This window comes from Corvus cornix, chromosome 3 (assembly GCF_000738735.6).
Source record: "Corvus cornix cornix isolate S_Up_H32 chromosome 3, ASM73873v5, whole genome shotgun sequence".
In the NCBI taxonomy this organism is placed as follows: domain Eukaryota; kingdom Metazoa; phylum Chordata; class Aves; order Passeriformes; family Corvidae; genus Corvus; species Corvus cornix.
In genome coordinates, this window is record NC_047056.1 from 99,664,568 (window position 1) to 99,692,382 (window position 27,815).

General features: G+C 37.2%; 1 protein-coding gene across 5 annotated transcripts in view; it reads left to right on the forward strand.

The window, feature by feature from the left end:
• ASAP2 (ArfGAP with SH3 domain, ankyrin repeat and PH domain 2) overlaps positions 1 to 27,815 on the forward strand; it is a 90,984-nt gene that overhangs the window by 38,489 nt on the left and 24,680 nt on the right. For 3 of the 5 annotated variants that reach the window (XM_039568424.1, XM_039568420.1, XM_039568422.1), the window contains exons 6-16: positions 8,590 to 8,719; positions 10,793 to 10,878; positions 12,264 to 12,339; positions 12,837 to 12,923; positions 14,627 to 14,635; positions 18,214 to 18,317; positions 18,426 to 18,495; positions 23,539 to 23,626; positions 25,428 to 25,476; positions 25,585 to 25,751; positions 27,129 to 27,262. In XM_039568424.1, the coding sequence (XP_039424358.1) occupies positions 8,590 to 8,719; positions 10,793 to 10,878; positions 12,264 to 12,339; positions 12,837 to 12,923; positions 14,627 to 14,635; positions 18,214 to 18,317; positions 18,426 to 18,495; positions 23,539 to 23,626; positions 25,428 to 25,476; positions 25,585 to 25,751; positions 27,129 to 27,262 (1,000 nt within the window). The remainder of the gene's footprint in view (positions 1 to 8,589; positions 8,720 to 10,792; positions 10,879 to 12,263; positions 12,340 to 12,836; positions 12,924 to 14,626; positions 14,636 to 18,213; positions 18,318 to 18,425; positions 18,496 to 23,538; positions 23,627 to 25,427; positions 25,477 to 25,584; positions 25,752 to 27,128; positions 27,263 to 27,815) is intronic. The other 2 variants (XM_039568421.1, XM_039568423.1) reach the window with 1 other exon arrangement.

A 27,815-nucleotide genomic window follows, 5' to 3' on the forward strand; every position in this document is an offset into this window, starting at 1 on the left:
TGTCAGATTATTCAACATGCCATAGTCAAAGGTAGCACATACTCATCAGGAAATTCTTTCAGATCCATGAACAATTTTTTTGGTATTTCTATGTGGTGGGCTGGTACAATTACTGAGCGCTCTATTTTTATAAGTGGTTAGATGAAATCTCCACATCTGTATTTCGGAGTTTTAAGCTCTTAGTCCAGCCTGTTGGACTCTTTGACTTTGATCAAGACAAAAGGATCATCTGATTGAGGCTCAGGATAAGGAGTCTGGGAATTCTGTGTACAAGAAAATTCTTTAAAACAGTGGGCTGGTCTTTTCTGCCTTTTTTGTAGGCTGTTCTACAACAGCAGAAACTACTTTTCATGGCATAAGATTGGCAGTCAGGGAATATTGTTTTTCAGTGCAAACTGTGTTCCTTATACCAAGGAGCAGACCAGTTTTCCATGGTTAAGTTAAATTCAGTCTTGGAACTTCCCTGAGACCTCTGCCCCTGGAGTAGGATGGTCGGATTTGTCAGACCTCTTGTGCATAAGATCAGTTCCCACAAAAATTGAGATGTTATGAGCTGTCGTTATGGAGCATTTGTCTTTAGAAACCAGAGATGGGAAGTTTAATGATGTGATTTTCAATTTAGGATGAGAATATTAATTTGAGCCTGAATCTGTTCAGGCCAGCTTTTTTTCTCATACTAATTTTTGAATATAAGAAAACAGTTTAGTTTCTCTGAAAAAGAGGTTTCTCTGGGTTGCTATTATACATGCTGCTGAGGTTTCTTAAGAAAATGACTCTTTCATTCTGTGGCTGTCCCAAATGGATCTAAACTTCCTTACAGCTGTGTGTTTTGGTCATCTGTTGCAGTGGGTGGATGCAGACTCACCTCAAGAACTCTTAATTGCAAATTTTGGGGGTTTTGTTGTGGTATCTTCATGCTCTCTGCTTTAATAAAAAGGACAAAGGAACCAGTACAGGTAACACCAGTCTCACCTACAGCATGTATTGCCAGAGTAGAATGGTGGATGTAGGTGCTGATAGCCAGAGGTTTGCTCAGCCTTCTTCAATCTGTTACTTTAGATAACCACTTGTTTGGATTGTGCCCCAAACCAATTTTAGGTGTGTGCTTAGTGAGCTGTCTTTTCCATGACATTTCTTCAAATAGGTGAATAACTATTTTTAAAATTCTTCCTGGTTTGACTATTTTTTTTTCTTTCTTTCTTTTACTTTTCCCTTTGGATTAACAAACTATTCAAGGCTGCTAGGCTGCCCTTTTTCTGCACATGCCTCTGTATCATATGCTTAACATCATATAGTTCATATGCATTTCCTAGTCACAAGTACACACGTGTGAAGCTACATGCCAGATAATGAAGTGGTATTTTTGTAGTCTGTGGGGAATTGACAGTTTTCATATTGATTGCTGTCTTTATAAGGGAAAATTTAAGCTTATTTGTCACCTGTCTCATCTCTCTTACTTTCACCTTTGTGATGACCTCTTGGGTGCAAATAGACCCACGTGCGACCTATATGAAAAGAAATAAAGTTAATTTTAAAATGGCATTTGCTTTGCTTTATTTGCATAACATTTTTGAGCTGCTGCTTCAACCTCTGTATGTAATTGTGTTTAAAAATTACTACATCTCTAGTTCTTGTTTGGGAGAGAGATGTTAAGATCCATTCTGATGCTCATGGATCACCTTCCATCATTGTTGATTACTATGCAGGTTCTTTGCCCCATAGCTATCGCTAACCGGGGCTCCGCGGCTTCTGTGCCGGAGCGCCAGGTGCTGTGCTCTTCCAAGAGCGTCTCGTTAGCACAGCCGCTCGGCAGGATCAGCCACACACTCAAACACACGTGCATGCACAAATGCAGGGATAGCTTCAGTAATATGGGTCGATAGCAAAGAGGCAGGAAGGATCTCCGCATAGAGTTCCGCATCCGCACCACGAAGGAGTCAACACGCGAAGACGAGACAGTGGAGGGTTCAGGTTTAAGTATGGGAGCGGGGCGAGCATCAGGGACCAATGATGTGACGGTACGGGGCGGTACACAGGCGGGACTAGAGAATGGGAGCCAATGGAGAGGCTCTGGGGGAGTGGCGAGGGGCAAAGGCCAATGGGGGGAACCTGGAGGGGAGAACTCTCTAAGACACGGAACATGCAAGGCAGCAAGGGGGCAGGGCAAACAGCAACCAACCAGGAATGCAGAACTGGGGTAGATTACCATAACAGGGCAAAGCATGCTGGGAGAGGCTTCTCTTCTCGCCCTAACCTGACAGAAGTCTCTGGTGCTAGGGACTGTCTTTCCCGAGGGTTCTCTTTGTTTTTTGTACCGCAGGCTAGCTAACCGCCAGACATAGCCACCTAAATTGTCAGAGTGTTTTTTTCAGACTCACCTTCGTTGAAATAACTGTGGGAAGCTGCATAGCTGTTTATTTTTACTCTGGGGCTGCTCTTGAATAAGGTAGTATGAGGAACAAGTAACCAATAGTTTCTTGCAAACCTGTCTCAGTCAAAAATTGGGACTATCCTGAGGTGCCATTCATGAATAATTTATCTTTTCTCACCATCAATCGTTAACATGACTCAGTTGGAGCCGTAAAGATTTTTAAATGTTTTTAAAGCTGTAAAGCAGCGCACTTCTTTTGGGACCTCAGTTACAGTTGGAGTTTCCTACATAAGAGCTGGGAGATGCTGCCGGCCACTCCAGCAGCACAGCGGGACTGGTCTGTGTCCTTTGGGAGAGCTGTTTCAGAATGGGCTCGTTTTGTTACAGGGCAGTTGCTTTCCCCCGTGTACTTAAACACTAATGGCTGGCGTGCCGGGGGACCATATGGGGAAGGAGTACGTATCATAAAGACTGCTCATTCTCCCAGCAGACAGATCGGATTCAGCAAGGCACTGAGCCAGATTTCACCCACATGCCTCAGTTTAATCAGTCCTGTTGTGGTAGATTCTGAGGTAAAGACTTTGTATCAATTTTGCATAGGAAATAGAAGCATAAACCTACTGAAGAGTATTATTTACACTCTTTTTTTAGCTGAATATGTCTGTATTCCAGACATAAACCTGATTTTCCTGAAAATAAAGAAATGTTAGTTTTAGAAAATAGAGTCGTCTTATTTTGGGCCCTGTAAATGCCTATTATCTTCAGAAGTTGTCTTTAATAAGTGTTATGCTAATGCTACGAAACATAAAGGTTAAATGAAAACTAATGAGCTATTCCTGGGAAGGCTGGCTGCGTCTCCTCCTTTGCCATTCTCCTTTTAAAAACTGGGCATGAGGTCTCTTGTGAACAACTGAGTGAAGAGAACAAGTTGTTTGAATGTCCTTATGGCATTTTAAGATCCAGGCATTAGCAATACATTTCTTCTGTGAAGAAACGCAAGTGCTCATATCTAGAAATAACTACTGTTGATTTGTTTCTGAACCATTTGAAGTCAATGGAAAAATGAACAAAGTCAAATACAGTCATCTGTTAAGATACCTGCTGTCATCTGTTCAGCTATTTGTTTAAGTGATCATATTTCTAGTTTGGTAAACTCATGTTTTAAACAATATGAAAAAATTTTATCTGAAAATTCTGTAAGCTTTCTCAATTTATTTCTTCAGAGCTCTAACTTGACTCAGTAGATCATTGATATTCATAGCTCTTAGATATTTCTGCTGTGTTTCCTTTTAAAGCAAGTACATAAGACAAAGTGAAGGTCACAGCTTGAAAATAGTGACATAGAATGGAAGTGCTAAACAAGGTAGCTTAAATATAGAGTCACAGAATAGAATAATGCAATCATTTAAGTTTGAAAATACCTTTAAGGTCAAGTTCAACCATAAGTCTAGTGCTGCCAAGTCCACATCTACAGCATGTTCGTAAGTGTTACATCTACACATCTAAATACATGCATATATGGTGACTCAAGCACTCCCCTGGGCAGCCTGTTCCAATGCTTGACAACCCTTTCCAGAAGAAATTTTTTTCTAATATCCAATCTAAACTTCCCCTGGTACAACTTGAGGCAGTTTCTTTTTGTCCTATTGCTTGTTACTTGGGAGAGGAAACTGAAATTCCACTGCTAAAACCTCCTTTCGGGTAGTTGTAGAGAGTGATAAGGTCCCCCTGAGCTTCCTTTTGAACAACCTAAAGAATCCCAACTCCCTCAGCCACTTCCCATCAGACTTGTGCTCCAGACCCTTCACCAGCTCTGCTGCTCTTCTCTGGACTTGATCCAGCACCTCAGTGTCTTTGAGGGGCCCAGAACTGGGCACAGCACTTGAGGTGCAGCCTCACCGGTGGCGAGTACAGGGGAACAATCACTGCCTTGGTCCTGTTAACCACACTGTTGCTGATACAGGCCAGGATGCCCTTGGTCATCTTGGCCACCTGGGCACATGCTGGCTTGTGTTCAGCTGGCTCCTGACCAGGACCTCCAGGCTGTTTTCTGATGGGCAGTTTTCCAGCCACTCTGGTCCCAGCCTGTAGCGTTACCTGGGGTTGTTGTGATCCACGTGTAGGACGTGGCACTTGGCCTTATTGAACTTCATAGCACTGGCCTTTGCCCATTGATCCAGCCTGTCCAGATCCCTCAGCAGAGCCTTCCTACCCTCCAGCAGATCCACATTCCCCCCCAGTTTAGTGTCATTTGAAGATTTACTAAGGGTGCACTTGATCCCCTTTTCCAGGTGATTCATAGAGATATTAATCAGGACTGGCCCCAACACCGACCCTGGGGAATAACACTAGTGACCAGCCACCAGCTGGAGTAACTCCGTTCACCACTGTCCTCTGGGCCTGGCTCTCCAGACAGTTTTTTTGCCCAGTGAACAGTGTACCTGTTCAAGCCATGCGAAGCCAGTTTGTCCAGGAGAATCCTGTGGGAAACAGTGGCAAAGGCTTTACTGAAGTCCATGTAACCACATCCACAATATACTGGTTCAAGTCTAAGATTTCATATTAAGTATTTTTATTTTGAAAGAGATTACCTACAAATTAAGTGGAAAAATCTTTGAATGAATCTGCAGCTATTATGGATGAAATGATGAAAATACTTGAGCACATTTTGCTCCTTCTGCCCTCTTCCCCTTTATCATTCAGAGCAGGATGTATGAAAGGGAAAATCTTTCCAGCATTTCCAAAGGGAAAATATGACTTCTGCTTTGAGGACTTGAGTGATAGGAGAGACATGCTTTACTGTCAGCATTGACAGGCAGTAGGGTGAAATAAAATGGAGAGTCTTTCACCAAAAAGCTGGAGGGCCAGTGCCTAGAGAGTCACACTGAAAAGGAGGACTAGACAAAGAGAGGATATGTGAAATGAAAACGTCTAGTATTATTTTGTCAAACAAAATAGCTTTCAGAAGCACTCCTTTTCCCAGAGTGCTACCATTCAGGTGTGTTCCTTCCAGGTGCTATTCTTGGTCTCTCCACCTTCTCATGTACGTACCCAGACTCGGCCTGGCTTCCTGCTCTATGGAGGAGAAGAGGAAGAATGACAAGAATTGCTTCCCAGCCAGCCAGTTCACTACTGTTGCATGTACACAGGGTGCTCTGATTGTTTACCCTTATTGACTGGCAGAATATAAATACAAGTCTTTGGTGTTTATTTATACCATGATCTATATGACAAAATTGATTTATTTGAAATGCAAATTATAATTTATATTGAAAGATGGTTGCTTTTCAAATTGAAGCTGTAAAAATAGTCTTATATTGGAAACTGAATGGGTTCACTTTGTATCTCTCTGACTTTACTGTTGTAATTCTTCATCCTGTATTTCAGCTTTGCTTGTCTGTTACACACATCTGAGCTCACTGTATATTAGTTATGTGCAGCTGTGTTGTAAATGGACTGACGTGTACTCACATTTTAATCTTAGTCAGCAAAGTCTGTATATGTGATATGTGCTGCATGAGCTTCAAGAACAGCAGCATTACAAAACATTTGCTGCTTTCTTACGGCTTCTAGGGTATTTTTTAGAGTTTTCACAGTTTTCTTATTAATTTGGGTTAATTGATCTGCCTGGAAAACCTGAATACCCTGCAACACTTGGAAATCCCAGTGTTACATTACAGGACTGTCTTTGCCAAAAGGATTTGGTTAATGTCATAATAGACTGACACTTGAAGCTGAGTTGATCCTTGTGTTTGGATAGGACACTCAGCCAGCCTTTAGCACTAGAAAGATTTGTGTGCACCACAGCTATGAGGGGTTTCTTTTTTTCCCTGAAAACTAAGTGTCCTGTAGTATCAGTCAGGTAGAAGGCAGCAAATTATTGTAGCAAAACAACAGGATAAATTCTGAATTACAAAGGTGAAGATGTAATTAGATATTAAAAACATAAATAATGAGGAAATGCAAATGTGAAATGCACCATCATGTATCTCTGATACTTGTCACTGAGACATGATTTGGTTTTTTGGTAAAGTACCTTTTTGAGTTTTTGAAGACAGGTAGCCTGAAACTCCACCAAATGACTTCAAGGATATCTTTCTCTGAATTGCTTGATAGAGGTCAGTATACTTTCATCGTGGTTTAACTGGTTTTTTTTTGCCTGTGGAGTATGTTTATCCTTAAAAGAGCAGGAAGGATTCTTTCACCAAAATCGAGCTTCCTTTAGGAGGAATACAATGTATGCTGTGATATTGTGCATAGTGTTTGACTCTTTGGCAGTGTTAGCTGTTTTTTTGGTTTAACTAGCATTTAGAGATACCGTATGATATGCTAATGAACTCCTGAGATTTTGGAGGTGGTTTCATTATCTTATGCTTGAGTATTGTTCTCTGTAAACAATGAAAATAATATACAGTAGTAATTGGTAGTTACTAGCCTTCACACACCTGGTCACATGTCAGTGAGTTCTCTGGCCTCAGGAACTGTTAGGTTAATTTGGAAATTGAGAGAACTGAGACATCCTGGATCTTTCCTCTGAGGTCTGGCTGTTTTAGAACTATCATGTATGATACAATGTAAACTCTTCTAGAGTGTGTGCTAGAAAGGAGCTGCATATTTATAATTTTCTGTTAATCTTTTTTGTAATGCTTTTTCTTTCTTGTTCAGGATTGTCTGGTTCTTGTGTTTGGACTCTCATTTTCTGTGCCTACAATATAGTGTAATTGGGAGTAATTGAGTAAGAGTACAGACTTATTTTTCATGAAAATAGAACATTCTGGAATTGAGTTTAATTCAGGCAACTGGAGGTTTGCAGAATATTTATTTCAAAGGAGAGGAGCTTCCTTCCAAACGTCTGCCTCTGGCGGGATGTGATGGGCTGAGGAGGAGCACAGTGCTGGCTGGATGTGCTGGCTGCTGGAATACTGCACGGGGCTGGCTCTGCTGTGCCTGCCTGTGCTGAGAGCACAGTGGGGCTTTTTGAATTGCTGCTCAAAATGCTTCCCAGTGGGCATGTTGAGGGGTAGGATTAATGGAATTAATTCTTGTTTTCCCTTGCTGCTTGAGATGTAATAGGAGTCAGTTCCAGTTCCTCATTCTTGAGAAGTTTAAGTACAGAATATTTTGTTGACTGGAAGTCCTTAGACCTTCTAGACATTTTCCCATAAGCTGTTAGGGTAATGTTAACATCAGGTTAAGAGAGTACTTGAGACATGTCATCTTTTCAGAGAGAGAACTGAGAGACACTTGACTGCCCAAGAAGAGGTAGGACAGTTGTGCGTGTTACTTGTTCCTCTGATCTCCTTCCTGTATTCCTGTGTAATGCTTCCTCTTGTTCAAAAGCAGTATAGCATTTCCTCAGGAAGCTCTTTTCAGAATTTTGAGGTTCTAAACAGTGTGAGTGGCAAACTAAAAGTCTTCAAAAAGTAAACACCCTCGTGTATTTTCTTTCCTTAATATCTTTTTTTTTCTATATTAGACTTGTCTAACTGTGTTGTCAAATTATGCTACTGCATTTAGAAATAATATGGAGAATAGCTTTAACAAATGCAGAAGTGAGTTTATGGGAATATGCCAGGCATTGGTTATTCATTTATATTCTGCAGGAGAACCTGTTTTATTCAGAGCTCTTGGAAAATGTTCATGGAAACTTTTAGGGAATTAGGACAGCTGGTCTAACAGACTTTGAAGTCTGCAACACAGCCAGCTGGCCGGCATTCCCAGTGCCAACTGGCTCAGCAGCAAGTAGAGAGAGCAACTGTGATTTTGGCTTAGGAAGCCCTGTATATATAGAAGATGACTTGATGACAGGCAAGACTCAATAAATCTGGTGATATAATTGAACTTTGTTAACCAGTGTTTGCTCTGTTGGGATTAAACATCCCCCAATGTTTTCAATTAAAACTCATCATTTTTTCCTGTATTTTCTTTCTTTGGAGCAAGAACTTAGTATGTTCTTCTCATTTATTGTCTTCTTTTGGAATATCTGTCTGAACATTACTTAGATGATTAATTAGATTTCAGCTACTGTATGTCATTGCTGATCTTTAGTCATTGTCAAATTTCAAATGAAATGTCATCTGGAAGTAAGTCATATGCAAAGCTACAGGAGTTTGGCTCCACATCTGTCAGTAGACTTTGTGAATAATCTGATTTCCTGAGAGGCTGTGGATTTCTCACTTCATTGACTGATTTTTTTTTTTTTTTTTTTTGCCTTATAGTACAAAAATAGAGAAGGAGAAAAAAGAGCATGCTAAACTGCATGGGATGATTCGTACAGAAATAAGTGGAGCTGAAATTGCAGAAGAGATGGAGAAAGAAAGAAGGTTCTTCCAGTTACAGATGTGTGAGGTAAGATTCAGTGTGAAATTATTATTGTTTTGCTGCTGGTTTTAGGAAAACTTTGAAAAATGTAGTTGTTTAACAGCAGCTGTGATATTAAAGGGAAATGGCAAGTTATTTGTTGACTCCATTTGTGAAAATATGTTTTTTTATTATCCTGATAGGCAAACTTTGCCAGGAATTTAGATATTTGCTAATTTCACTTAACAGGTAAATTAATGCAAAGCTCAATAAAACACTAAGAGATTATAATAAATAAGTCTTTACACTACTATTTCACTGTAAGTTATTTTAATCCCTTGATCATTCTCTAAATTGTTCCCTGTGCTGACAGCTGTTGCATTATTATGACGAGAGGTTCTAGCCTAGCACACTGCTGGGTTGGCGCAGAAAAAAAGTGCTAAGGATGGGATCCAGTTGTCTTTCAAGTTGTTTCTTGAAATTCTTGTTTCAAGAATGTTTCTACTTCAAAATCGCTGTGATTTTGCAGTATGTTAAATCTGATGGGAATATTTTTGGTTTAAGGATGTGTCTGGCTCTGTGGTTGGGAACTCAAGTTGCTGTGTTCTTTTTTAGTATGCATTAGCCCAGAAATACACCATGGGTGTTTCTACTGACTTTCCTGTGATCGTGATAGCTAATTTGACTCATATGCCAGCATAGCATAACCGCAGTTGTCCTGAATATCACTTTTAGTAACTACATGCACTCATACTAAAGATAAAAGCTTCACATTCTGAAAATGTTTGAAACTGATAAGGGGATTTGAGTAACAAATAAACATATGGATGTTGTCAGTGAGTTGCCCATCTATATCCTTCCTAAGAAACAACTAGGAACAAGTGCTTCTCTCTTGCTGTGTCACAGTAAAGGAAGAGTTCACTTTAGTCAGTTGTAGTGATAATGCAGGGTGAAGTCTCTGAAATTGGATCAAATTACCTTAAATGTGGAATAGCTCAAGTTTATCCTGTATTTCTTCTGATTTTGAGGAAAAGAAGTTTATACTCAGTTACCTCTGCATAGTCATAAAAGAGGACTTTGGTTTTGTTTTGATAGTAAGTCAGAAGGTTGACATATTGAAGTTTTATCATAAGGACAGACTAGTTCTCTATAAATTATGAGAGTGAACTGAATACCAGATGCCTAGAGGTCCATTTTAAATTAACAGGAGCTGGAGAGGTGATTGTTGTAACTTAATACTATCCAGTGCACATGTCTGCATTCAGGCTCATCATTTGTTCACCTGAACCAGCATAAGAAGCTGTAACAATGAAAGGTGGCACCTGGATACTGCTTTAGTTGGTTTAAAACATTTAGGGTGTACTGTGAGAAGGGGAAAACCAGATGGATTAGAGGATTATTAAGAAGAGATTCACTTCTTTGAGTGGAGGTCTAAGTTGGGGTTAAAATTTGTTGTCATTTAATGGACAGTTAAGGACTTTGATCAATCATACTTCTGCTTGCATGGCTGACCTATCTATGCTATGGTACTGAGGGGAGAAGCTACCGCTTAATATGGACTTTGATTGTGCCTTATGCAAAAGGACAGTAATTACAGTTCTTTTGCACTTGACAGTAGATTTTTTGAAAAATCTCTTGCTAAACTGTAATTTGTTGTAATTACCATGTATAAGGATTTGATAAAGAAAAGTATAAAATCAACAGGCAGATTTTTTTTAGTGAACTGCTTTCCTCTTTAATGACATCTGTTTAGCAATGAATTTAACAACCAGTGAGATACAGTTTTAGATGCGCTGCTAGGTGTAAGAATGGGTTCCTAAACGTACTACACAAACCCTTCCATGCTTTCTTTAGCAGAGGCTTTTTTTAGAAGCCACAAAGGATATTCTAACAACTTGAACAAATCATAGTGAAACATCCTCACAGGATATCAACAATCAGCAGTGACAAGAATCCCTTTCGTGTGATTTAACTCTTAAAGCCACTTTTTGCTGCATTTTCTTTTAGGTTTTGTAAATCTTTGACTGTTAAAACTTGTTGAAATGTGACTGAAAACAAAGTGTTAAAAAAACCCCTGTAGCAGTAATAAGTAATTTCTTTTGTGAATTACTGTTTTAACAGTACCTGCTGAAAGTCAACGAAATCAAGATTAAAAAAGGAGTGGACTTGCTTCAGAACTTGATCAAGTATTTTCATGCTCAGTGCAAGTATGTTTTACTTTTCTTTATATCTACATAACTGGAACAATGTTTTGTTTTCAACTTTTGACATCATCATAACACTTTCCTGGAATTTTCAAAATAAATCTAAAGATTCAGCTGTACTTGCTGATGTCTTTTGACAGATTCCTTTTGTCATATTAGTCATTACTTTTGTTACTATATTCTGAAACATGTAATCAGGTTGAGCTTGTCACATTGAATATAGGTGTATGTTCCAAAGGAATGCCAAACAATAATTTGCCATGTTTATAAACTACTCTTGAAACAGGGCTTTTAGTTTGATCTATTACTTAGTGGTCCTTTAGTTTTGATGGACTTCTTTGAGTGTATCTAACAATGATCTAAATTAATTCTGTGCTCAAGAAAAGTAAGTTGCGTAAGTAGTAGAATACTGAAAAAGTCACTCTTTTTCTAGTTTATTAGAGGAGGACCCAGTAATAAAACACGTAGTTCTCATTAGAATTATGTGCTTTTGTTGTGGTAGTCTTACAAATCTGTCATGTAGCAATGAAGTCACAGCTATAAACTTGAAAGAGCCACTGCTAACCTGTTGAAATCAGTAAGTTTTCATCTTAAAACAGCAGTCTGCATCTATGTATTTCTTCCCTAAATAGCTGTGTTGCTTTTAAAATCAGTTCCACTTGCAGTATGTCATTAATGTGCTCTGTCCATTTAATAAAATTTCAGCAACATAAATGCTGTGTTGTGTTGTCACTTTCGTGACTGCTTCCCAGAGTGAAAATATTTTATGTTGCAAACAGTGCAGCAATATTTAATCAAATATGCATGTAATTGTGATTACTTAAAATTTAATTTTTAAATTTCTTTTTTTTTTTTTTTTTTAAGAACTGGAATATTTGGCATAGATAGCATTATTCTGCCAATACAAAATACATGTACTACAGAAAGATGTAGCATATTCAGTTTGCATATAGACCATAATTAATGCTTGGGAAACAAAGGGGTTTTCCTTTAGTAAAAAGATTGAATCAGACATGAAATTATGTGGCTTCAAGAAGTCACAATTATTTTGTATCTACTAGAACTTTTGCTGTTCTGCAAATGAATCTTGCATGTTCTGCAAGATTTCTTCAGAAAATGGGATGAGAACTTGTATTTGAGGTGAGAATGAGGAAAATTTATGTGGCAGTGGATTGTGGCAGTTCTGAGTCTCATTGGGGATTTTGTGTGTTAGAATAAGCTATGATGGAAATAAAGAGGTGGATCAGTCAAAGATGGATTAAAAAAGTTTGCTGTTTTGAAGTTTATGGCATGGCATAATAATATGTATATCTTCCTTTGGCAACTTTCTAAGCAGAAAATACAAAGTAAAGTTTCATAACAGGTTGCTTTTTGCTTTTCTTTATAAGTTTCTTTCAGGATGGGTTAAAAGCAGTTGAAAGTCTCAAGCCTTCAATTGAGACGCTCTCGACAGATCTTTATACAGTGAGTAGCAACCTTTCATATTTGTGTGGTAAATTTAGTTTTTTACAGTAGAAGCATGATCATTTTGGTTCAACTTGCCTTCCTGCTTTAATAGTCAGCCTTTAAGGTTTGGAGTAGATTGTTAGTAAAATCTTGTTTTAATATAGCATTCAGAAGCCTTAGTTTCAGTTCAGGACCCCACTGTGTAAAATGTTATTGAAAACAGCCTTTGCTCTAAAGTGTTTATTAAGTGGAAAATAACATGTGGTTTCAAATGGAACACAAGGAAGCAAGAGCATTGTGAGGCAATATCAATGTCTTAACCCAGCAATATCCTAATCATTATCAAGTTTTCTGAAGATACAAAGGAAAAGAAACTGATCACATTATCTTTTCTCTTTGCTTTCATTCGCACTGAACATTTCTCAAAAAATGACTCAATTAGACAGCAAATTTGAAAGACCTGCATTGAAAATTTTAAAAATGTTATTTTTAACCTGTGTTTTTCTTCATTTGAGATTAAACAAGCACAAGATGAAGAACGAAGACAATTAACACAGCTCAGAGATATTTTAAAATCAGCGCTCCAAGTTGATCAGAAAGAGGTGAGCATAGAAGGTGGTTTAACTTTTTGAAACACCTATTTTAATTACTTGTAATGTTAATATTCAAAATAGAGTTATTTTAACTTTTATCAGACATCTAATTCCTTTTGTTCATTCATCTTTGTTTTGATGCTGATATTGAATATTTCTGACAAAGGCATTTTTTTAAAAAAATGAATTCCCACTAAAAATATGAGGCTTACTGAAAAGTAATTTATTTTTGTTACCAGTATTGTAGAATACTTCAGATAGTGCACTGTTGCTGAAACTGAGAATGAAAGAACTTGGGCAGTATCAAGAAGACCCTATTCATAGAACCTTATCTCACAATATTATTCCAAACTGTGTAAAGATTATGTAAAACTGAACTTCAAATCCCAAAACACTTCTGTCATCATCTTCAAAAATGACAATCAAGTTTGCTACTCCTTACACACTTGAAATGCCAGTGTTCAAGTGTGCAAGACCTGGGTCAGTTTGGCAAGCCAATAAGTATTTTTTGAGTTCTAATTACGATTGCCATTAGATTTAATGAATTATAGAGTCGTTTCATTTGGCAAACCCTGATCTGGAAGTAAGCATCTTTTGTATAATGTAATCCTAAATGTTAGGTCTACTTTTGTTTCAGATTGCTAGTGCCTCCTCTTGATATAAATAAATGCCAGCCAGCTTCCTTTGTGTGGCTGCTGGGCCATGAGTAAGTGATGAATGAACCCCCTCCCCCTTTTCAGATTCTCTTTCTCAGAGGGATCACAATGAAACAGTTTAGTCTATGGGGCTCAGACTTCCTTGATCTTTTCCGGTCTTGCTTTGATCTTCCCATGATGACTTCTAGCTTTTACTGGTGACAGACGATAGTTGTTGAGCAATGTAACTAGTGGAAGATGTCCTTACCTGCAGCTGGGGGTTGGACTTGATGATCTTCAAAGGCCCCTCCCAACCCAAACCTGTGTGATTCTGTGACTTGCTGACAGGCATTTGGAACAGTCTTGAACACTCTTCACTCTGTTACCTCGGAAGTTTGTGATAATGACCAGTGTGTACAAAGTCCCATAAGATCAGCAGGCACTTACTTAAAGTCTGCCTGACATTCAGGACTTATACTGATTTGCCAAAAACTTCCAAATTTGAGCTTGGTAGAATGAGAGACTAGGGATCCTTGTGGAAATGGCGACTGCTTTGGGTTAGCCATTGATTGCCCACTTTGAAGAAGGAATCTTTGCTGTTTAGGGTGTGTTATCAGGTGGCCTCTTTTAATTGGGTCTGTGCTCAAGAGAGATACCAGAAGTAGTTGGCTTTCGTGGTTGCTGGGAACGTTTGTCAGTGATACTGATATTAAATGTATATGGAAGATGTGACAAGTACACATCTTTTCACAGACTCAAAAATTAATAACACACAAAAATTTATTATTTCTACTGGATTTGTGACATTTAAAATACAAGTATAAAAAGTGCCTTATGCTATAGTCATTGTTTATTAATTCTGCAGATTTAGATATAGATGCTTACCTGCAGAGCATGAGAAGTACTATAATTATTTTTAAAGGTTTTGAAAATATCAATTAATCAGTGGGATGCCAAAGAGTTCTTGTATAATTTACTGTACAACCCACTAATATTATTCATGTTGCACTGTAATTTTCTTTACTATAACTGATTTCTTTTTCCTTCCTGAAATGCATTTACATTTTGTGACCGAAGTCTAGGAGAGTAAGTGTTACTATGTTTTAATGAAAATAGTGGCATGATTTCCATTCAGATTTCAAGAAACTGGATTTTTCCTCTGAGTTGTTGTCTATTGGCATGAAAAGACTGGTTCTTTCTTTCTCCTCTTTGGTGTATTTTATTACCAAAAAAACCCCAAGCAAACAAACAAAAAAAAAAAGGTTACCAAAAAATTTATCAGATTTTTCTTTGGAAAGAATACTGTTTTAAGACAAATTGGTGATTTCCTTTGTACTTTCTTTTGGAAATTAAATCCAGTTGCTTGATTTGATGTTCTTGCAAGATTTTGAAGATATATGTGTTTTTAATTAAAATGGACTTCATGTATGAAATGACAGAACGTTGACAAATATTGTTCCTGTTGTGTTTAAAAAACTGAACACACAAGCACTCTTAGTGAACCTTTCTTCATTGTGCCTGTATGCATAGTTTCTTCCTGCGCACAGCTTCCTCAAACCTGGTTTGTATTGAAGCTTCTTTTTGAAATGTAATTTTGTGTACACCTTCGTAATTTTTAATTTTTAAGCTTTTATTTTTCAAATGTAGAAGTTCTGCAAGTTTCAGAGTTAACCTTAGAGTTGTATTGCCTTGACTGTTCTTGTTCCCATGACCTTGGGTGAGGTCACTTCCTGTGACTGTAGTGTTTAGATTTGTTTCTGCTTCTTTGGTAGAACCTATAATCTGTTTAGGCCACTGCAAAATAGGATAAATTTTATGTTTCTTGACAAAAATTATGGTAATTGTGCTATAGGAAAGGCTGCCTGCAGGGCGTTCTGATAGATACATCTTTTGGAGGCTTTGTGGGGCTATAATAGATAAGGGATGTATCTCTGAAACATGCTCTTGGCAATGACCCTGCAAATGTCGGAGACGTTCAGGCTCTGGGAGAGCTATGAGAGCTTTTTTTGGCAGCTTTACACACAGGAGTGATCCAAACAGTCTAAAAATCCTGCTTCATGGGAGCTGTGGAATGGCTGGCCAAAATTTGTTGTGTATAGGTTAAAGCACATTGTATGAAAAGTTCTGTTGTGTTCACATAGTAGGGCTGATAAACAGGATTTTAGAATATCTCTTACCAGTAGTCACAGACCATCTTTAGAGAATACTGTTTTCACATTTCTTTCGTTTTTAGCTCTGCTGTTCAGCTTGACTTAGAAGTCAGTATGTCTTTATAGACTTTGGAAGAAAGAATTTCAAACCTTTCTATGGTCAGTGAAGTGATTCACTAAAAACATGCGGCAAATTTTAAATTACTCACCTCTTTTTATATGCCTATCTGCATTTCAAATTTGATAAGGTGGTCAAAGTTCAGTTCCTTCGGCTTGTGTACTTCAGCCTGTTCTGATCTTGTTATGTTCAATATATACTTAAAATGACAATACTCTGCACTAGGTGTGTGTCCTCTATCCTGCAGAGATCCATTTCCTCCCATATGTAATGTACATTGTTTCTGCTCCTCCAATGAGGCCATTGGGTCTGACCCTGTTATATGTGATTTTTATCTCTGTTTTGTGCAGTATGCAAACCAGAAATAAGGGAAGATCCTTTGGAGAGCCTGCATATGGAAAAGGCATGCTGAACTTGACCAGAAGGATGTTAATTGTAGTGGTGATTTGTGGGGTGGTATCCCGTCTCTTAGGAGCTAGATCAAAATCATGAACTTCTTGTCAGACAGCTGTGGAAAACCATCATTTGGCAATCAGGTTGGACAATATTGGTCTGGACGTGACCTGAGCTGAGAATTTAAAATGGACGATATGTTTGTCTTTAAGTTCTTCTCATGAAATAGTATTAAATTTTTTTAGATACTGTTCATAGTCATGAATGTGTGGAAATACACATCAGCTGCTGCAGCTTCCTCTCCTGCTGAAATAAGGCAGGAAGCTTGTGTTATTGGTTTGCCAGTTGGGCCAAACACAGCAGCTGAGCCTAAACAGATGAAGGGAGGTAGCTGAAATGAGGCAGAAAATAATGCACAAAAAGTAGCAGCACAGACTAAAGTAATGGGAATGGTGCTATGAGCAGGTGTGGGAGGTCATCCGTAATCTTTACATAATTGAGGATGGGGAGAACTGAAATTAATTTCCTGTAAGACCTCTAATCTTGGAAATGGAGTTCCTTTACTGACTAGTGGGAGGCAGAGATCAAGGCATTGGTAGGGCACAATAGCTGGTGTCAGATCAGATTTTCTTCAGAAGTCAGTAAATGTATGCGTGCAATGGTTTTTAATGAGTGACAGGAATATTTTAAAAATGTTGTTCTGGCTTTATGTTGTGCAGCCAGAGTGCAAAACCAAATAATTCTATTTAAACAAACTGGAAAGGAATGATAAGCAGACTGGTTTAAATCTGAAGGGATGCTTTGTCAGGCACAGACAGCTAAGTGGTAGTTCTGTAGTGCCTTTAAAAGGCTCAGATGATGTTGTAGCTACCTGCTATGGCTTTCTGGATCACTTGCTGAGAGGCAGGGAGCGGGTACAGGTTGCTTGTATTGAAAAGGAGCACCAAGGAGTGCTGCAGCCTGTGTGGAGCTCAGCTCATGGTTCTCAGGACCACTGAGCTCCAGCAGTGTATTCAGGATGAGTCTGAAATCCTGCAGCTTGGAGGTGTGGAGTCCTAAGTGCTCTGAACAGGGGTGTAGGTGGGAGCTCTGTCCCTACCATCATGTGTAGAATAGTTCGTAGTCATATTGGTGATCTGCTTTGTGGCTTTTTTCTTTGCTATACTTGTATTAGCTGCCATATGTAGCATGAGAGTAATTGTGTCCATAGAGCAATGACAGTAGAAAAGAAAAAAATGAAAATTTTAAGTAATAGTCATTACTGTATGCATTTAAAAGTCCATTCTGTCATGTTACTGCTGTTAGTATAGTGTGACACATCAGATTCCTCATTTTCAGGTTCTTATTTTTTAAGGAGTTGGACTCTTGCAGCAGTGAGTCCTGCCTCTGGGTAGTTCTGAGAGCAGTGAGAAGGGTTCAATTAATCCTTGTCTCTTCCTGTCTCAGAATTCTACTTTGTTCTCGATATTTTGCTTTAACTTATTCTTTTTTGGATAGGACTTTTTAATTTTCTTGTATGACTCCTGAACTATATTTCCAGGAGGTCTCTTCTGCTTTTCGGACAATAACTTGACTTGTTTCCACAAAGAAAATTGCTTCTTCAAATTGATGTACGTAATTATTTTTTTCAATGGAAGAGTGCACTATAAATTGCGGGTAATAATAATCTTTAATGTTTGTACCCTACAGTGTTTATGTGAGTTGGGAAGCCTTCTACTCAATTAAGTTTTGGGTTAAAACCCCTATATATTAAGGCCAAGAGTGCATCTAAATAAAAGCAATTAAAAAGATTTTGGCAAGTGCTGATAATGGATACTTCTCAAATGTTTTTGGTGCCCTCTGAAAAAAGAAATGGATCTTGTTCTCTCTCATTGAGGAGGAAAAGCGTACTGCATTTAGCCTGTTGGATTAGAGGAGGAAGGAAAAGCTCTGAAACTCATTAATGGGGGGGTAGTTTGGTTGAAAGTGTGGAATGCATTACAAATTGCTGTTGATTATTTCAGGATTCTCAGATTCGTCAGAGTACAGCTTACAGTTTACATCAGCCTCAGGGAAACAAGGAACATGGCACTGAACGGAGTGGCAGTCTGTACAAGAAAAGCGATGGGTAAGTACTGCTGGAGTTTGCTGGGAAAAATATTAGGTGCTAAGAGCTCAAGCAATTCAATACAAAATATATTTTAAACTGTCACCTTTTTTTTCCCCTTTAAACTAGAATCAGAAAAGTGTGGCAGAAAAGGAAGTGCTCAGTTAAAAATGGTTTTCTCACAATTTCCCATGGTACAGTAAGTATTTGTTTACAGTATTTTATGTACATGGTTGCTAATACAGAAAGGCAAGCTCTGCTGGTCTATATTTATAATTTGGAATTAGCTAGATTCCTGATGCAGTGTTTTGAATATGAGGGATATCTTTTTTAAGGCAGCCTTTTAGAAATGTATCAAGACATACACAGTATCTAAAAATACAGCTATTTTAATGTTTGTGACTGTTAATGGGAAAAAAGGGCTTTTTTAGTGACTCAGTTCCTGTAAATGTTCATATTTTACCAGGCTACCTAGAAATACAAATGCTTTTTTTTTTTTTTTTTAAAGATATGGTTGGGCATTAAGCCATCTTTTAGATATGAGTTAAACATTTGCAAGATAAACTGAGAGTATGTTGAATCTCTTTTCTCCCCCAGATTTGCTGATGTGTGGTAGTCTGTTAGCTCCTTAGGAGTAGCTGTTGGGGAAAATCAACTCTAAAAACAACTTCTACCAGAATGACAGGAAATAGAGAATTACAAATCCCTCTTTATTACTGCTACCAGTATTTGAACACATTAACTATAACTATTAAACATTTGTTAAAATTTTAAATCTTTATGCTGTCACGGTTTGGACCTTTTGCACTTGGCTTTAAACTTGGTTTTGCTTTCCTGTAACATTTTTTAATATTGTTTCCTCAAAACTTTTAAGAAAGTTTCTTTAGGCAAAAAATAACTCAGTTGACAGTATTTCTCATTCTTGGTCTAATAAACAGTCCTATTTCTTGGTCCCATTATGAACTGTTCTGTTCTTCATGAACTGTTCTATTCTTCATCCTGTTCTATCCTTCATCTGTTATGCCTGTTGCTATAACTACAAGTTGACCCTGGCAGCAAAAATGAATCAATCTCTCATTTGTGCATCTAACCACAAATCATTATCAGAATTGATAATCAGGAGTTAAGGAGGAGTATAAAGCCAGCCCTGCAAAGCAGAGTCATTACTATAGCTTTGAAATTATCCCCTTGTTTATTCCTCTTCTAATTTGGGTGTGTTGGAGTGTGTCTTTGTCAGAGAATAGTCTGTTGGTGTATTCCATGCTGGTGTCTCCATGTGCTGTGGTTGTGCTTGATATTGCACATGCTGTACTGGTACCAGTAGGAATGTAGTTGGGGCAGCTCAGAGCTGGCAGAGGCTACAAAATCCACTTGTGGAGCAGAATTTGAAAACCTTCACTTGCAAGTACAATTACTGAGTCTATCAAGATACTGTTTTCTTCTCTTTTTATAAGCTGTCTACCAGATGTTCTGGCATTTTTAGAAGCAGTAAGTTCCCACTGAAATCAGTGGGGCCATAGCTGGAAATCAGTTCCTAAGGCAGATACTCAAATGTTAATTTAGGTGGGTGGGTTTCACAGGTTTGGTCTCAATGTTTTTATATTACAACATTAGAAAAGTCCCTTATTGTTTTAAAATACACTCCTAAAAGGTATTGTCACTTATTTGCTCACTTCCCCCTTATATATTGATGGCAGCTTTATGTAAAAAATTATTGAATGTTTCACAGACACTGAAACAGGTAGAAGTGATTTTTGTTCGTTAAAAATTTTCTGGGCTGCTCTAAATGTCTTCCAAGAATTTGGAAGGAGCAACATTGATTTCCAAGCTTCTCAGGGTTGATATCTCCTGGTCTCTGAAATATGATGTGTTGTTCTCTCATCCCAGCAGTTCATCAAAATCTCAGAAATTCAGTTGTCGGTTTTGTTTTCTTTATCAAATACAAATTTGTAAATACTTTTCCTTTAAAGGCTAAGTGTTTTTCATGGATTTCTCTTTGGTCATGTAGCCTCTCTTTATGAGGGACTACTTTGTCGGTCTCTAGAACAACTATCTTCAGGCGATTGCAGGTGCTCAAACTTGCCTGCCAAGTGCTCTCCTGATGAATGGAGAGAATATGTTTGGTTCTCTGTCAGTCACCCAGCTGTGACCCTGTATGTGCCTGGCTGCATAGGCATACAGAAGTTACACTTTTAGACAATGAAAAGCTTTGAAGAAATCAGCATTCATACATTTAACATATATGGATGAAAAAACCATGATAGAAGCAGACTGAACCATGTAATTAGGAATTCCTAAGCGCTTTCCAGATCAAGAAGTCACAAGGCAAAAAGATTTCAGAAATACCAGATTCCTCAAACTGGATTTGTATTTAAAGAACATTTGCTGGTTGTCTGCAAAGAAAGGAATGTAAGAGACTCATCATCGAACCTTTTTTTGTTGTCATTTCTTTACTGCTGAATACTGTACCATGATGATTAATAGGACAATCTGAAGGCAAAACAATCAGATTTCATGTTTTTATCCAGGAGTTGATCACTTACAACCAGAAAAAATGCATGATGAAATCAGCCAACCAGTCTGTTAAATGGACATATTTGCTCATGCCTTTTGTAAAGCCAGCTCTGTATCATGGCACTCCTGCATTGTCTCAGAGGCCTAACTTTTTGATTCTTTCACTTCTTTTTTTTGGTAGAATAGATTATGAGTCAGTTTTTCTGGATAGAGGGTTGCCATTTCTGCAGGAAGGAACATGAGTTGATGCTCAAGTCTGTGTATGGCATGAAAGGTGGCAGCACATCTTTTCAGGGTGTTGACATGTTAACATGGGTGTCCAAAAACTCAGCAGTAGTCTGAAATTTAATTGTCTAATCAGAGACTCAATCAGGAAAGTGAATTTCAGAGGTTTCAAACAAGTAGTGTAATAGTAGTTACATGTTTGTTAGTGTTTTCCATGTCTAGTGTCTCCTAATCCTGCCAAGTGTCTGAATTAATGTGGCTAAAGAGCTCATACAGCCTTAACTCCCTTTGTCTTTAAGCTTCAACTTCTTCCCAAGCAGCACCTGCCATTTGGTGGAAGTGTGTTGTCCACAAGCAGCAGGCACAGGTCAGGGAGGCTGCCGGATGGAAACATGAATGAGGTGCTATCAGCCATATGCAAAGGGTTTTTAATACCTTTGTTAATGCTGACTTCAGGTTAGGAGTTCCTCAGATAAAAGCTCAAGAATATGTATGGATTCCAAGATAAGCATTTTTCGCCCAGGATATGTTATTGTTGTTGCAGCCATTTCTTTGGGTTCTCAGATTGTGATACTGAGTTCTTCTGCTGCATTCTTCTGTCCAGAGGGACAAGTCCTGTGTGCACTGGTCCTTCAGACCTCTCTGAAGCATTTTACTGCATTCATTTACAGCTTCATATTTCACAAGTTAGAGAAAACTAATTAGGTCCCAAATGCACTTCAGATCCAAAGTCCTGGGGCGAGGGGATTCTCTCTTAACTTGAATTGCATTTTTACATTCTCATAGAGCCTGTGAGAAAGGTATATATGAGTTGCCCAGTGTCTATATAATTAATAATTGATAAATATTTGTATATATTCATATATAATTTATAACAAAATAATTAAAACTGTATACATTTTACTACTAAAAAGAAGCCTGGAATTTGAAAAGCTATTTATTAGGCAGAGCGTACAATGCAGTTGTCAATAAATTGTCATCTTGCTGCCTCCAAAACCTCTCTTGGGTATAATTTGTTTTACATTGCCCAGCAAGTGACCTGCACGTTTATTGTTTCAAAGCTTGCATGACTTTGTTTTGTCTGCTGCTTGTGCTGGGCAAAGCATGAGCCTGCTATTTTTCAAGGACATCATGCTTCTTTTTTTTCTAACAGGAAAAAAAATACATAATTGTTTCCTTGCTTATGTTTGTCCATGGTTTTGATTTTTTTTTAACTGTTCTTCAGATATAATGATACTGTTCTTTTTTGGCCAACTACATTGTTTTATCAGACTGTTTGAAGGGAATCTGTAATCTTTTGACTTGTCCCTTGATTTTTGGAATTAAATGTTTTCATTAATAAATTTGGATGAGATTGTGAGAATATGTACATTTCTTATGATTCATTGCAAGTTAATTACATTATGTGATAGTACAGCTTCATTTGATAGTAGTTCTTGTTTAGATGTTTAAATCTTATTTTAGCAACTCAGTCTATTAATATTGTTAGAATGCAACAATAAGTGTGGTAATGTGTTCGTGGATATTGCTATCTTTATGATAGTCCTTTCCCAATAGTTTAAAGTACTATTTTTTAGATACTATTGTCTAGAGCAAAGGTTCACTAGTTAAATCTGCTTTCTGATTTAATTATTCCGAAAGAAGAGTGAAACTAGTTATTAATTGTAGGAAGTGAAGGCCATTCCTCAAGTCAAGGTTGCAATCATACCTTTCTAGGTCCTACTCCAGGTCTGTAGAGCAGGTAGGTTAAGGGAAAGAAGAGGTTAGTGCAGAGGTGCTATTTGAAAAGTCTTTGTAGCCTTTATGAGTCTTTCAAAATGCAGGTTCCTTGTGAATTTTGCTCTTAGTAGAACATTGTCACTTTCTATTCAAAAAGGAACTCAAATACCTGAGAGAAACTTGACTAGAAAACATATATCATTATAAAATATACTTTATTTCACTAGATTTTTTTAGTAATCAGTTAGCTCAGTTTACTTTTACATATGTTTGCTGCAGGACTTCTGTGCAAACTTCTTATTTTCCTTCACTTATGTCCCATTACTAATTTAAAAATTCAGCATTTGTTCTAAACTGGTTAATTGGGGACCCCTTAAAGATATTAGCAGGAGTCAAAATGGTTAATTATTGAAAAGTAAACAAGTAATTTTTTTAAATTGAATGTCTGAGTGTTAGGGGATTAAATGTAGGGATGAACCTGTCTCTTTTTCATATCCAGTTGCTTTAGGTAAGTGTTCCTGGTTACTGGTAATTGAAGAGATTCTACCCTTCTTCCTTTCAAAATTGTAGTGTCTATCCAGTTTCCAGTAAACAAAATAGTCAAATACAAGTGGTTTACGAACCATGATGCAGAAGAAAACATGAATCAAAACCTGGGGACCTTAAAAATTAAACAGCCATTTGTCAAGTCTTTTTGGCCAGCGGGATGTTATCCTGTGTTTTCAATCTGCCGGGCTCAGTCAGTATGGATATACTAAAATGTATATGTTTTATCTTCAAATAGGCTAACCGACCTCCAGCAAAGCTCAATCTGTTAACCTGCCAAGTGAAAACAAACCCAGAGGAGAAAAAGTGTTTTGACCTCATATCACGTAGGTTTGTTGTTCAGGTCTTTTTACTTGCAGCTCATAGCAGAATTTTGCATTATTTCTGTAGATGTGTCAGTAATCCACTTGAACATTTTTGCCATTGTAGAATGCTTCCCTTTATAAAATGCTCTTCCTTTGACAATTTGACATTTCAGTTATTTTAGCATAATGCAACTAACTGTGTCTGTTTCTTTGGAAAACCACTTGTTTTTGAAAGTTCTCTTCATACCTTTTTTCTATATAATTTTTTGCTGTCTTACAGCAGAGTAACTATTTTTTGCTGTGACCTCACTCTTCATGCTGAAAATGTCCTAGCTGATCATCTTGAAAAGTTACACCTTTTGCACAAGATCAAAAGATGCTTTTAAAACTTTTTAAAATTTAACTCTGGCGGTTACTATGCAACTGTGAAGAAAATACTGAAAACATTTTTTGGTTTTGTTATCTCATAATAGATATAAAGGTGAGATAAAGAATCTACATGTTAAACCCACCAAAACAGAATAATTTTTGTATTGGAAGGGGATGATACGAAATTGTGTAGTAGAATGTTTCCTTTTTTTTCCTCACTAGGATATTTTACTGAAATAGGTATCTCAGATTATCTGGGGAGAAGAATACATATGTATTCCTCATTTGTTCCTTTATTTAAGGAACATAAGCATGAAGTTCTTCTGCATTTGTAAATATAAGCTGTGCTGCTTATGCGAATAGACTTGAATCCTCGTGTGCAACACACAGCTGATAAATTTCTGCTCAACCAACTGGGCTTCCCTCTTTACTTTTGCGCTTTCTTTCTTTGTTGATGACTGTGTCATGTTTTGCCCAGTATCAGCTTATTGCAATGTTATCACACACTTGACAAGGCATAACTGGCCTCTTAGCCTTCTCCAGATGACTTGTTCACTTCATTTTACTGGAGAGTTAAAAAAAACCTCCTTGTTCTTTACAAAATGTAAATTGCTGTTATCATCGCAAGATAAAATCTCTTTAGGTAGCACTTTCCTTTCTGTTCTTTCATATGTCTTCACTGTCTTAGTATTTTCCATGCTTGAAGCTATCTTTTAATACCTTTTAGCCTGAATATTTTTCAAACTTTAGAAATTTTTGTCTTACAATATCTTTTTGCCAGTAGCTTTACCTCAACTATTCTCTCTCCAACTCGGTCATTAAACTGTATCATATCTCATTTGCTCCACAGACTTAAAATGTATTATGCTTTTTTCTCTAGTAGTACAGTATGATGACAATGCTTAGAATTAGAAAAACAGTAGTAAACTGGAAATTGTGAGCTTGGTTTAATTGAAACAGCTTGGGTCTTACGCTGGTTGTAGTTTGGACTTTGTGTCTGGCAGATTTGTTTTGCCATTTGTGATTACTGGGTTTTAAGAACTCATTTGATCAAATCTTTCTTACATACTCAGATAAACTCAAATAGGGACTCTATATTTTACTCCCCTTCCCCCCAGCAGAACTTTAAACTTGTGATTACGGAGGTTATATCCAGAACATGGAACATTTCCTTTGCTCTCCTGCTGCTCATGCGATAAAAGCACAGCACTGAAGAAAACAACTTCTGTTTAAAATGCAGCAAGCCACCTTATGTAAACATGGATGTAATAATAGATAAACTGTAGGTAGTAAGGTGAAACTTGTTAAATAGACATATTTTGTGTCAACACACTCCAGTGATGAGAATAGAGACCTCAGGAATCAATTAATTTTAGATTTCATTGAGAGATTTCTGCAAGATGAGTTTTTCAATACTTTTTTTTAATCAGTATGTGAATTATTTATTGTGCAGACGACAGAACATACCACTTTCAAGCAGAGGATGAACAGGAATGTCAAATGTGAGTTACTTTGATAATTTTATTTTTGACACTGGTGTTCTACTGAGACTTACTTTGAACTTCAGAAGTGCCAAAATACTTAATAGCAAAATATTACTGCCATTTTAGATGGACATCTGTGCTACAAAACAGCAAAGAGGAAGCTTTAAATAATGCATTCAAAGGAGATGATAACACAGGAGAAAATAATATTGTCCAGGAACTGACAAAAGAAATTATATCTGAAGTCCAGAGGATGACTGGAAATGATGTTTGTTGTGACTGTGGAGCACAAGGTGACTCAATTAAGCATATTGTTAATTGGTAAAAATTCTTTGTCTCATGAGAATATTTAAGCTAATATTTTATGCTTTCACTTTTACTCATTATCTCACAAAAATTATACACATAGTAGAATATGCTAACAATTTAATGGAACTACTTGGAACTACTTTAGTGAGATTGATTTGCTATATGCTTATTGTCAGAAGGGAGAAGTTACTAAGAAGCTTATTTTTCTGCTATGTATTTTGCTAATTGTAGCTTTTGTTTACATAAATCAAATGAAGTTACATAAAATATGGGTTAATAATATAAGATTTAGGTAAAACTGAGCAGCTTCAAGTAAGTTACTTGAAGCATTTTCTTAGTACACTTTTTTTTTTTTTTTTAATCATGTTTGACTAAGTGAGACAGGGAATATGTCTATATGTCTAAGGCTGTACTCATTTTGAGAAGAATGCGCCTGCTGACTATGGTTTGCAGTGCTGGTTTTGTTGATCAATGAATTTCGACTTTAACCCTCTTCAAATTATTTTTTAAATCCTGCTGTTTCCTGTGTTCTTTTATGTTACAGGGGCACTGCAGGATTCAGGGGGTTTTGATGTGAAACTGTAGCTGAAAGCATCAACTCTGATGCTTTATGCACTTTACAAATCAATAGTTACTTCTGGCAGTAGATAATTGTGTAAGACTACAGGAAGAGTCAAGCCTGCTGTTTTGAAAAAGGAGAGTGTAAATGGCAACTAACAAATATTTATCAAGCAAATGAATTACTCAGCTGTCTAAATCTTCAGAAATTAATTAATTGACTGGAAGATGAGGGAATGATGTAGTAAATGCAAAATACCAGGAGAAAAGACAGCCAAGGGCTATGAAAGAAGAGGGATGAGCCTTAGTATCTGTGAAGTCGTTGAGTGAGAATCTTGTAGTGTGTGCTGTATGTGCACTTCTGAATCACTTCTGCTTCACTTAGTCTAAAGTCTGTTTGAAGTACACAAGAGCCCCAACCCTGTAAACATTGTTATTTCAGTTTAAATTGCACCTGTATTACCAGTTGAGAATGTGACACTGTTATATTGGTGGTGGGAAAATGCAGTTCCTGAAAGTTGTTTGAAGAATGACATACTGAGTAGTTGAGGAGCCCCCTTGGATAGAAATGTCCTTCACAAAAATAGAATAAAAATTTTTGACTTCGCTTCTTTCAGCATTAAAACAAATCCTGTTTTTTTTCCAGGTAGAGTAAATGTAAAGACATTAAAAAAAAAAAAAGAAAAAAGATAATTAATGCACAAGAATCTTATTTTGCAGAATTTAATTTCTGTATTCTACATTTTCTAGAATGAAATAATTGCCTGAATAAATTTTAATTCTGTGGGTGCTTTCTGTTTCAGATCCTACCTGGCTTTCAACAAATTTGGGAATTTTAACTTGCATTGAATGCTCAGGAATTCATAGAGAACTTGGTGTTCACTATTCCAGAATGCAATCGCTTACATTAGATGTGCTGGGAACATCTGAACTTCTGGTAATCAAATTGCTTTTATTAACTTAAAAATAGTACTGTAAAATACTTCTAACACAAGTATATTTTTGTCACTTTAGCAAGATGTTCCCATCCTGAAGTTGTCTCTGGATAAACATAATTTAAGAAAGCTTAATTCTTGACGTTTAATGGAACCTTCTGGAACATACTGTCCTACTGTAAACTTTCTCTTATCTTAGAATACAAATTAGTAGAGGCTTCATATTTTCTGTGTTTTCAAGTCTTTTTATCCTTGGTTGCTTTTTAAAAGAACACAGCTGTTTGACATAGAAATGTGCCTCAGATTAAAAATTGAAGGACTTCACAAATACTTAGCCCATTAATTATTTAGCATTATTTTAGAAGAGAACTTTAATCCCCAAAGAAAGAAAATGTATTCAGCTTTGCTACACAAATAAGTTACCACTTTTCAGCTGCTCTGTGGCAGTTCATACATGTGCTCTTACCCAGCACAAAGTATTTGCATTTAATGTATGAACTGGTGTCTTGCTGGATTATTCTGCAGTTACTTGTTCATGTACTAAAGCCCAGTTGA